The sequence below is a fragment of the Ciconia boyciana genome, chromosome 3 (assembly GCF_034638445.1).
Source record: "Ciconia boyciana chromosome 3, ASM3463844v1, whole genome shotgun sequence".
NCBI lineage: Eukaryota > Metazoa > Chordata > Aves > Ciconiiformes > Ciconiidae > Ciconia > Ciconia boyciana.
Window position 1 is genome coordinate 28604502 of NC_132936.1, and position 12214 is coordinate 28616715.

At 40.7% G+C, this 12214-nt stretch overlaps 1 protein-coding gene across 3 annotated transcripts in view; it reads left to right on the forward strand.

The window, feature by feature from the left end:
• ZNF451 (zinc finger protein 451) overlaps nucleotides 1–12214 on the forward strand; it is a 43122-nt gene that overhangs the window by 23992 nt on the left and 6916 nt on the right. For all 3 annotated transcript variants that reach the window (XM_072855221.1, XM_072855222.1, XM_072855223.1), the window contains exons 12-13: nucleotides 1222–1352; nucleotides 3864–4050. In XM_072855221.1, coding sequence (XP_072711322.1) covers nucleotides 1222–1352; nucleotides 3864–4050 — 318 coding nt within the window. The remainder of the gene's footprint in view (nucleotides 1–1221; nucleotides 1353–3863; nucleotides 4051–12214) is intronic.

Consider the following 12214-nt stretch of genomic DNA (forward strand, 5'->3'; position numbering starts at 1 on the left):
GAACAACTTGCAAATACCATTTTTTTTTCTCATGGACAGATACCCCTAAATCGTTTCTGTGTAGTCTGTTACTAAATCTTTTGAGCTTTGAGATAATTTTTGATACTCTCTTATAGCCATTAGGCTGAAAAGGGGGGGGGGGACACGACCAAAAAAACACAGGAGAAATCTACTGAAGATTGCTTCTTTGTCAGACTGGGGGTGGGCAGGTTGGAATACACAATCCTCTGCAGCCTGTTTACTTGAGCCTTAGTTTCAGGTGTCTTCATGTGAAGTGCCATCAATGACTGCTTTCACTTTCCATTCAAAATCCTTTCTTACATCCAGCTGCTCTGTCACCTGGTAGATAAAGCATCATTTTTTCCTTCCCATTGCAGACCCATTATTTCTTAGCAATCGGGAATGTCATTACATTCTTATTCACTTCCTTCAAATTGTCCTTCCATTTGTTTTTCTTCTTGTGTTGTCACAGTAACTGCAAGCTCCTCTGTTTTTTCCCTCTCTTCTTAAGAGACTTGCTGCTCCTTTCCTTTCCATTGCAACCTGTTTCAGCCTGGTATTCTTTTTATCTGTAGCAGGCCTGTTACTCAGCTCATCTCTATTATCCAACTATTTTCTCATCCAGTAACTACGTGTTTTAGGGTACTGTTGAGAAGATTCCTGCACTTTTTTTTTTTTCCCCAGTTGTAGCCACATTTTATCCTTGACTGCATCCAGGTGTTTGTCAGGGCTGTAGCGTTTGTTTCAGCTGTTGCTCTGGTTCTTGGATCTTCTTTTTAAAGAGTTCTGACATGCGATGTGTCAGGCAGTTATAGAGTGCATTGGAAACAATCTTGGGCATTACATTAGTAAAGGGTTCCCTGAGGAAGTGTTTCTGTTACTTGCACTATGTTCCCAGAGCTCCTCTGCTTCTGCTTCTAATTTCTAGAAGATAAATCTTTCAGGATTAGAGGAAAAATTCATACAAAATTGAATGAGTCTTTGTGTAGGACCAGGCTGGGTACTTAGCTACTTTTTCCTTTTTTGCTTACTAACCCAAGAACAAGGATCCTTTTGGGATTTTGGTTATACGTTTATTTTAGCTTTCACATTGGTCAAAACAAATTCTGTCTTTAAAGCCAGATTTATCTTTGCTTTTGCCTTCTTGCATTCTTAATTAACGGTGGCATTTCTGGTTTGTTTTTGTTTTGGTTTTTTTTTTTCTCCGTCTTCACTGTTTAGGAGGATACAGCAACTGGAAACCTCCAGTGCAGTGCAAAATTTACAATTATCTTAAGAGGATTGGATGTTTCTTTCTTCATCCACGTTGCGGTACCAGAAGAGAAGCAGCAGACTTTGCTCTCTGTGTTCATGTAAGTTAGTGCACACTTTCTTTATTGTTGTTGTCTTTCTTTCTGTCTTTCTTTCTGTCTTTCTTTCTGTCTTTCTTTCTGTCTTTCTTTCTGTCTTTCTTTCTGTCTTTCTTTCTGTCTTTCTTTCTGTCTGTCTTTCTGTCTGTCTGTCTGTCTTTCTTTCTTTCCTTCCTTCTTTCCTTCCTTCTTTCCTTCCTTCTTTCCTTCCTTCTTTCCTTCCTTCTTTCCTTCCTTCTTTCCTTCCTTCTTTCCTTCCTTCTTTCCTTCCTTCTTTCCTTCCTTCTTTCCTTCCTTCTTTCCTTCCTTCTTTCCTTCCTTCTTTCCTTCCTTCTTTCCTTCCTTCTTTCCTTCCTTCTTTCCTTCCTTCTTTCCTTCCTTCTTTCCTTCCTTCTTTCCTTCCTTCTTTCCTTCCTTCTTTCCTTCCTTCTTTCCTTCCTTCTTTCCTTCCTTCTTTCCTTCCTTCTTTCCTTCCTTCTTTCCTTCCTTCTTTCCTTCCTTCTTTCCTTCCTTCTTTCCTTCCTTCTTTCCTTCCTTCTTTCCTTCCTTCTTTCCTTCCTTCTTTCCTTCCTTCTTTCCTTCCTTCTTTCCTTCCTTCTTTCCTTCCTTCTTTCCTTCCTTCTTTCCTTCCTTCTTTCCTTCCTTCTTTCCTTCCTTCTTTCCTTCCTTCTTTCCTCCCTTCTTTCCTTCCTTCTTTCCTTCTTTCCTTCCTTCTTTCCTTCCTTCTTTCCTTCCTTCTTTCCTTCCTTCTTTCCTTCCTTCCTTCCTTCTTTCCTTCCTTCCTTCCTTCTTTCCTTCCTTCTTTCCTTCCTTCTTTCCTTCCTTCCTTCCTTCTTTCCTTCCTTCTTTCCTTCTTTCCTTCTTTCCTTCTTTCCTTCTTTCCTTCTTTCCTTCTTTCCTTCTTTCCTTCTTTCCTTCTTTCCTTCTTTCCTTCTTTCCTTCTTTCCTTCTTTCCTTCTTTCCTTCTTTCCTTCTTTCCTTCTTTCCTTCTTTCCTCCTTTCCTCCTTTCCTCCTTTCCTCCTTTCCTCCTTTCCTCCTTTCCTCCTTTCCTCCTTTCCTCCTTTCCTCCTTTCCTCCTTTCCTCCTTTCCTCCTTTCCTCCTTCCCTCCTTCCCTCCTTCCCTCCTTCCCTCCTTCCCTCCTTCCCTCCTTCCCTCCTTCCCTCCTTCCCTCCTTCCCTCCTTCCCTCCTTCCCTCCTTCCCTCCTTCCCTCCTTCCCTCCTTCCCTCCTTCCCTCCCTCCTTCCTTTCTTTCTTTCTTTTTTCCTTCCTTTCTTTCTTTCTTTTTTCCTTTCTTTCTTTCTTTCTTTTTTCGTTTGTTTCTTTCTTTCTTTTTTCCTTTCTTTCTTTCTTTCTTTTTTCCTTTCTTTCTTTCTTTCTTTTTTCCTTTCTTTCTTTCTTTCTTTTTTCCTTTCTTTCTTTCTTTCTTTTTTCCTTTCTTTCTTTCTTTCTTTTTTCCTTTCTTTCTTTCTTTCTTTTTTCCTTTCTTTCTTTCTTTCTTTTTTCCTTTCTTTCTTTCTTTCTTTTTTCCTTTCTTTCTTTCTTTCTTTTTTCCTTTCTTTCTTTCACAACAACTTTATTGTTGTGTTTCTGTACCCAGAGAAGAGTGGCAGATGATATCTGCTATTGATGTTAAGTACTAATTACAGATGAGACTCTTAGATTCTCTTCATGTGACTTCTATGTCCACTAAAAAGGCTGATAAACCTGTCACTGAATTGAGTGGAGACAGCCTGTTGAGAAGTGAGGTTGTTCGTTTCTTTCTTTCTTTCTGTAGGAGTATGAAAGTTAGCCCAAGTAGGACATCAGTCTGTTGTGGAGGGGAAGGGGGCTGGTTAGGGAATGAAGAATAAAGAAACACAGTTCTTGCAGTTTCTGTTTGAGAGAAATGTAACTCCTGCCTCACTCTTCAAGTAGCCCAAGGCTAGAACAATCTTTAAGATGGAGTTGGATGGGTGCCAGTTTCAGAGACCCTGTTGGGCTGGCAGAGCAGAGCCTCTGTGTTCAGTAGACCTAGGGCTTTGGCTGGGTTGGGAGATATGCAGGTGAAGGACACGAATCTGGGATGCCATGGGGACTCACGTTCTTAATATAGTGCTTTATCAGTTAGATAAAACTACTTGAGAATTTAATTATATGATAAAGTGTGTTTTGCAACAGTGTTTGTATGTTACATTATACTTTTTTTAATGATTCTTAAAATGCTCTGCACAGATGACTTGTTTTATGTGGAGATGGTTCTGAAATGCTGCTCTTTAGGAATTTGTTCCATACTCTATCTGTACTGTTCTGGTCACCATTTCCTATATCTATTGTCATATGTATAGAATAAATGCAGTGTCAAACTGTTGAAATAATACCTTTCACAGTAGTGTAATGTGCATCGGACCATAAAAGCAGAGGTAAGTTGCTGTAGAAAGCTTTCCCATGAAGACCTGTCTTACAAAAAGCTAGCTAAACCCCATGAGATAAAAACATGATCTCAGTTCAACACTTGTCATTTGTGTCTGTACAGGCTGGTCGTCTGGATGAGCACCTGCCCAAGCAAATTCCTTTCACTATACTTTCTGGAGACAAAAGCTTCCTGGAACTGGAAACTCAATTTAAGATGACACAGCGGTCAGCTCGCATCCTAAATCCTCACCACATTGAAGGAGACATGATGTGTGCCTTGTTAAACAGCATTTCAGATACCACAAAAGGTAGAAAGTAAACATTAAACGCAATCTTTCCAGTAAACCAAGAGTTCTTTCCAATAAAAGAATTGGATGCTTGTGCTGGTAACACGAGCTGCTGTTTGATGCTTCATGTATTGTACTGGTATTTCAAAGAAATATAGACCAGAAAATCAATTTGCTTGGGGCAAACTTTGAAACCAGACTTAATTAAGCATTTGTATTCAACATAACAAACTCTCTTCCCTGTATTCTTTATTATAGCAGGAGGAAAAACTGTTGTTTTGGTCTGAAAACTCCTTTCTAGTTAAAGAGAAGCTATTTAAAGCACTCTCATGTGCATATTTGTCAATTTGTACTCAAATCTGCTTTGCTTGATTTGTTCTGGGTCTGAAACAAACATGACCCTGATAAAGCATAATTATTTCCCAAAATGTCTCTACCTATTTTAACTCTGATTGTCCTCCTGGCCACTTCCAGTCACTGGACATTTGTCTTCACTGACACATGGCTCACACATCTGTTTAGAGGAAAAATATCAATGAAAGCTTTAAGTTCTCTGAAATGCCATATTCTAATGGCACGCTAAAACTGTTTTTATATAGGATAATCAAAGAGGTTTGAGCCAGGTAATTTTCATGCAAAGGATACCGGAGCTGAGATGAGTTTTAATACTTCTCAGTATTTTAAAATACCTTGAAGTAAAGTTTTCCTAGAAGACCTGACAGTTCTCTGTAGACACATTATTGCTTTTCCTGGATTCTTGTGGTTTTGGGGGCTTGTAAATTGAGTGCATATTATAGAAAGTTGTTTCTGAATTAGCCCTAAACTGTTTTTTGAAAAATATACTGCTGGTCTTAATGCAGGTATATGAGAGCTATCACATGGTGCTGCTGTTCTGCCAGCAAGATTAAAGTGGACTGCTAGCACTGAATGGTGAATTGACATCGATCAATTAAAGGGGAAAAGAAAGATAGAATAATTAAATAGTTTCCTGAAAAAAATTGTCTGTGGTGAGCTGGCATTGATTTATGTGCTTCTGATATAGAAAAAGTGCTTATAGAGTTTTCGGGCCACCCCAGGCATTTGCTGGTCTAGATTTTTCAGCTGGGTTATGGAGAAGTGATTCCCAGCCAGAAGCAGCCATGCCAGTAAAATTTCTTGGTGTAGTTAATTACAGAACTGTCACTTTCACTAGTGCAGTTCACTTTGCTCAAGGAGGAAGATGACTTTTCTCCACGGTTATACATAAAGCTACACATTGAATCACTGTATTCCCACTATAAATGTCTTCTTTGTAGAGCATATTGAAATTCCTAGATTGAGAGATCTCTTCTAATGTAATTATAGCTATAACTATATATTAATGTGGAGGCTGTTTTTGCTTAAGGAGCTTTGCATATTTTTGGGAGGAAGAGTTGGAAGAGAGCAATAACTTGCAAGCAGTCAATTTAGCTGTAAGACAGCTTAGCTGTAGGGGCTTCCTTTCTTGTACAGTTTGTTGTGCGACTTAACGATAAGAGATGGTGAGGAGAGGGGGAATGACTATTTTGCTGTGTAAGGGTACTCTAGCTCCCTGCCTGGGTATTTTTGCTAGTATAGCTTTATTCACTGGGGTATACTGGCTCAGAGGTGATGACTTGATCTAACCATTTTCTGTGTACAAATTATACTTCAGTATTTTTTATATTGGTCTCGCTTTCAGAAGTTTCCTAATCTAACCCTGCTTTCAGTGTCCTTTACTATGTTAATATTTCATTTATTCTTATGGTGATGGGCACTATTGAGAACCCCCAAACCTTAACTTGCTGGCTGGCTGATTGTTGTGCATCCCACTTAAGTTATGCATGTAGTTGTTACCAAAAAAAACCCCAACAACAACCCCCCCCCCCAAAACTCCCAAACAAACTTTCATCAGGAAAGCGATGGAATCATGCATGAGTCCTTTGGCTGTTGGCATTCCCTGGCAAACTTGTAAGGAACAGAATTGTCTTGAGCCACCTTTGGTCCCTTTCTCCAGTCAGTGTCAGTGGGGGGGGACCCCATATAGTGAGAGCTGCCTTTGTCTCCTGTTCCTGTATTAAAACAGGACATTAGAAAAATCAGTTTTGATAATAGGCCTATGTTCGCTGCGTAGTGGGATGATGTCGTTACTGAGAGTCTATAAAGTTTTTTTTAAAAAGATAAAGCCACCACAGAATACACACTTCACCGTGTGGCTCAGCATCATCAGCAAGCATTTGCAAGTCTTAGTGTGGCAAGACCAGTATCGGAGGGCTGAGCTGGAAAGTCGTGCAGTGTATCATAGGCTGGTATAACTTGTTGTCGTGTTACAGAAATGCAGATGAATATAAGGAAATACAAACAAGAATTGCTTGCTTTGTGACTTCCTCAAGCCTATGGCTATTATTCTGGATGGAGAAACAGTTACCACAGAGAATTGTGTTGAAAAATATAAGACAGTTGTTGGAATTGGATGAGCTTCAGAATCAAGAAGCTATTTCCTTGCATCACCTTCACAGAACTATCATTAGCTTGTGAGCAGCTGGATTGTGTTTGGATTGTGGCAGTCTGACGGTTGCACCTTGTTGAACCATTTTACCATGTAAGCAGAACTGCTGTGGGAACTGTGGTACGTGCATTCATTTTAAAATAAGTAAATAAAAATAAACGTTCCCATGTATGTTGCAATAGGGTATCAACTGTATGTTACTTTAGGAGACCATTGGCTGTAGTGGATGCATGGATTTCCTTTAAGGTATGAAAAGAGTAGGCAAGACATTTATTCTTATTTGCTCTCTTCTGCTCCTAAACCTGAGTTCATAAATACAGTCCTTTTTTTATATTGAAGGCACAATACATGATGGGAGATTCATGCATGTTAATGGAATGGTTTGAGAAGGGTAGAAAAGAAGAGTTTTTAATGTCTCCCTTTGTAATTCCTTTGCAAAGAAAAGTTTGTAGCATGCAGAAAAACACCATTATTCCCTTGTCCATGTCTTGACACTTGACACTAGATAGTCATGACAGTACTGCTACAGTTTATGCTTTTAATGAGTGCTGGACAATGTTGAGGGCAAAGCTGATGGTAGGTTAGGGGTCATCGTACCCATCCTGACACTGACAGGAATGCCACAACTTCTTGGTTGACAAAAGTGATTTTTGAGTAGGTTGATGGCTTCAGCTTAACTGTATTTCTCACAGTCATATTCAAGTGAGATCCTTTATTGACTGAGCTCTTAAGTAAAACAGACTTTAATAATAAGAGGACCAAATCTTTTTGAGTATTTCCTCTTTCTTTTAAAGAGCCAGGCTGTCTCATGAGACTGTCAAAATCAATGGTGTAGTGATGTACTATGCTGTCTGCCAAATAGCCACTGCACCTCTTTCACTGACCCATAAGGTTAATTTCACTGTGCTCAAGTGGAGTTGTCAGCCTGCATCTTCAAGCTGCTACTATTGCCTGAAGTGTTTAAATACTACTGAATGCAGCTTCTCTGAGAGTTTATATTTGGAAGAGCAGGATTTCAGTTCATTTCAATGAATACTACTAAGTTTCCTAGCTCCCACTATCCCAAAAAGCTTTTGGTTTACGTACAGCCAACAAAAGAATTTAAGAGGAGTTAAGAATTAATTTACATAAGACATTGAGAATAATTGCTTGTCTTCTCAGTAGGCAAGTTTTTGTGGGTGTTGAGGTCCAATATGAATACCACATCTGACCCCATTCTCTGCTTTTTCTGAATCTTCAGTTAACACAGACTGCAAATGACTAAAGATAGGTGTCATGGTTTAGCTTCAGTCAGCAACGAAGCACCACACAGCTGCTCACTCACCCTCCGCTCCCCCCCCCCCAGTGGGATGGGGGAGAGAATTGGAAGGACACAAGTAAGAAAACTTGTGGGCTGAGATAAGAACTGTTTAATAATTGAAATAAAATAATAATAATTATGATAATAAATTGTAATGAAAAGGAAAGCAATGGGGGTGTGGAGGAACAAAACCCAGGGGAAAAAAACAAGCGATGCAACCACTCGCCACCCACCAACGAATGCCCAGCCAGTCCCCAAGCAGCAACTGCTGTGCCCCAGCCAACTCCCCCCAGTTTATATACTGAGCATGAGGTCATATGGTACGGAATAGCCCTTTGGGCAGTTTGGATCAACTGTCTTGGCTCTGCTGCCTCCCAGCTTCTTGTACACCTGGCAGAGCATGAAAAGCTGACAAGTCCTTGACTAATGTAAACATTACTTAGCAACAACTAAAACATCAGTGTGTTATCAACATTATTCTCATCCTGAATCCAAACCACAGCACTATACCAGCTAATAGGAAGAAAATTAACTCTACCCTAGCCGAAACCAGGACAATAGGTTACAGCCCCACCATCCACAGAGACTGAGTGTGAAGGGCATGAGCGTCTGCAGTGTGATGCACCATGAATGAATGATAGTTACTCTAATAAGCATCTATTCCTTTATTTACACTGTTATTACAGTGGCCACAGCCTGTTGCAGTAGGGAGTGATAAGGAAGTCACCGTTGAGTTGTAACCTTGTATTTAGCTACAACAGGAAGTTGTTATTGGCTCTGGTATGTCAGTGGCATACCAAGTGGCATACCTCTTGTGTGCATCTTTGAATATATGTATATGCCCTAGGGAAAAAGCAATATATTAAGACCTGAGATAATGAGTCTGAACAAAAATTGTAGTCAAGTGAATGAACTGGGAAGACCTCACCATATCATTAAAAAAAATAAATAAAAATCCTCAAAGTTTAATTTCATCTGGTTGTGAATTTTAGAGAGGTGTCTAAGATGAAGGTTAAATGAAAGTCTGAGTGACCATCATGGTATTGGCTACATTCCAAAAAAATTCAAAAAAATGCAGTTGGAAGAGGGTGGAGGATTGAGAGCTTTATTTTTAATCATGCTACACTTGAATGAACAGATGAAATGAGCATCTGTAGGGAGAGATATGTAGAGTGAATCTTTAGTTTGTATGGAGGAAGAGAGGTCTTGTGTATCTGTGAACCCTCAGCAGGGAGTAGCTGTATTTGCATTTACAGATGATGTTACCTTAATGAAGAAATGGACATTAGAGCAGTAAGTATCAGGGAGGAGTATGTGGGTAGGATCGTCCTCCCCATATTGAAGAAGGAATAAAGGAAGGAATTCTGGAAGCTAAGGAACAGTATTTTAAAGGCAGCATGATCACACATACTGAACATGACTGCTAACAAAGGTAAGGATGGGGTACTGATCTTAAGTTTTTGGCTAAGTAGTTACTAGGATCCTGAATGAGGTAACTTTAATGGTATCCTTAAGGTAGGGTAGCACTAAAACTTCAGACATCAACTGTAAAAGGAAAAGGGTCAGTGGTTGGAGAGGCAGTGAGTTAAGTGTGATATTAATGCCACTGTACATTGGGATGGGAAAGACGCAGATGAGATTGGGAGTTACTGAAAAGACTAAGAGAAGGAGCATTGTAGGAGAGAGAAGTGGAGGGTAGGGTGTGAGACTGCATGATGTGTGAAGCAGTCAGGAGGTGCATTAAGAACTTGTACGGCAAGGGAGGAGGACTAAGGCCAGGGAAGGGAAACTGAGTCTCTGGTGAGACAGAGGAACCGGTAAACCTGATGGAAATTATTAAGGGGATGGTGGTAACTCGGGAGGTTGCAAGAGAAGAGGGTCAGATATGGGGGGGGAATTATGCTGAGCCATGTGGGCAGCTAATACAAATTCAAGCTGTGGCGCTTTGATGTCAGGACAGTGGGTGGCGCTTGCATTCCATGAAAGTTTACCAGCCTCTTTCCAGAATAGGTTTCTGAGAGACTCATGAAATGTCAGAAAATCACTATATTTGCTCCCATCTATTGGGTTGATCTTTCTGATCTCTGAGCTTTATATTCATCCAGAATTTGCTTTCCTGGTTTTTTTTTTGTTCTTCCAGCAGGAATTTGGCAATACATGAGGATAATAGTGAGCAGTAGGATTTCTTTGAGAGAATAGGTACAGTCAGAGTTTCTTAGCTGTTGTTTATGTAACAAAATGTACTAGAGAAGAGGCCATATCTTAAGATCTCTTGGCTGAGAAACTGGGCAATTGCTTTTCCTCTGACCCCAGAGGAACTGGGTGCTAGAGACTGTGCTAAGCATTTTAACAAGAGAGACAGGACATGCCTGATTTCTCCAAATTAAACATTTTCATTTACTCTTCGTCATCAGAAGATGCTAGCAGCACCAGGAGCATATGCTGATGAAGTGTGGGCTGGATGGGCAAACTGTGAGGTGGATTGAAAACTGGCTGAATGGACAGACCCAGAACATGGTGATCAGTGGCATGAAGTCCGGTTGGAGGCCAGTAACCAGCGGTGTACCCCAGGGGTCAATACGGGGTCCAGTCCTGTTTAACATCTTAATTAATGACCTAGATGGTGGGTCCGAGTGTACCCTCAGCAGGTTTGCTGATGACAAAACTGGGAGTGGCAGCTGATACACCAGAGGGTTGTGCTGCCATCCAGAGGAACCTTGACAGGGGAGAAATGGGCTGACAGGAACCTCATGAAGTTCAACAAGGAGAAGTGCAAAGTGCTGCACCTGGGGAGGAACAACCCCAAGCACCAATATATGCTGACCGGGGTCAACCAGCTGGAAAACAGCTTTGCAGAAAAGGACCTGGGGGTCCTAGTGGACACCAAGTTGACGATGAGCCAGCAATGTGCTCTCATGGCTAAGACCACCAATGGTACCCTGGGCTGCATTAGGGCTGTTGCCAGCAGGTTGAGGGAGGTGGTTCTTTGCCTCTACTCAGCACTGGTAAGGCCGTAACTGTCAAGTTCTGAGCTTCCCAGTACAGTATCTTTTTGGTAATATTCAAAAGCCGTCTGGACGTAGGCCTGGGCAACTGGCTCTAGCTGATCCTGCTTGAGCAGGGGGGCTGGACAAGATGACCTCCAGAGGTCCCTTCCAACCTCAGCCATTCTGTGATATTTGTATGGAGTATATTCTTAACTGGAGTCCAAGATCTTGAGAGCAGAGCTCAGTCACAGGGTACAGACATGCTATGAGCAACACTAAATCAAGCACAATGACCTGTCCCATGTGGAAAAGCAGACCGGTCTCTTCTGACTTGAAAATGCATCTGTTCAATCAGTTGGCCTTTCCTTCTCTTTAGTTGACAAGTGATGAGTTCCATACTAACAGTTCTTGCTGTCTAGCCCCTAAAGGAAGCTGAATTCCTGCCCCCCACCCCCTTATTTTTTGGAGCATTTCTGCCTAGAATTTTTGCCTGCAGACAGCATTTCTTCTGACTGTTACAGTCTTATTCCTGATTCCCATAGAGCCATATCAGAACATCTTAAAATTCTCACCTTTACTGCTTTTGTGTCTTTAGTCTTTGCTCTGTGTAGGTTTGGGGAGGGTGGGGGCAGGGGGGAACACTGAGGACAAGCATAACCATGTTTCTGTTTTTTGGATAAGGAAAATCTCAGTATAATTTGAGATAACTGGCAAGCCTTCGTGTGAAAAGCTTTGAAATAAGATTTGGCTCTTTGTTAGCCTCTTAATAGGTTAACTTGCACCAACTCAAAGATTGCAGAGAATCCAGCAACTGCCTTCATGGGAAGTTGAATGTACATTAATACAGTTAAGTAGAGGGGAGAGAAGTCTTGCAAATACCAACCAGTGAAGGCAGAGTGTTGTCAAGAGTGTCATTAAGAGTCATGATGAGACTTTTAACATGCTTCATCACCACATTTGACTTCGAGCTGATCCCCCAAAGTAACAGAAGATCATCAGTACTAATTCAGGTTTCATAGTTTCTGGTAGTGGAATGGTGACATTTCTTCAAGTGTGCTTTAAGCAAACCTGTTCTCTGTGATGTTACATGATGTTACAACTATCAAGTAGTATTTAGTTATTGCGTATCAGGTGCAGTGATAAATCATGGGGCAGGCAGCTTGTTTTAAAATGTTTAAATGTTTTGCATGCCTGTTTGCGTATACCTCTGTTCCAATACAAATGTGTACCCCATGTTATTACAGTGCTGTAATTAAGGTGGTGTGACTAACAAAACACTTTGGCAAGATGAGGCCTGCATTAATACATAAGATGAATCCTAAACTTTTTCTTAATGAACTAAAATAATAATTCTATCTACAAATCCTGTTTTAGCATTCATAACTGTCCTGA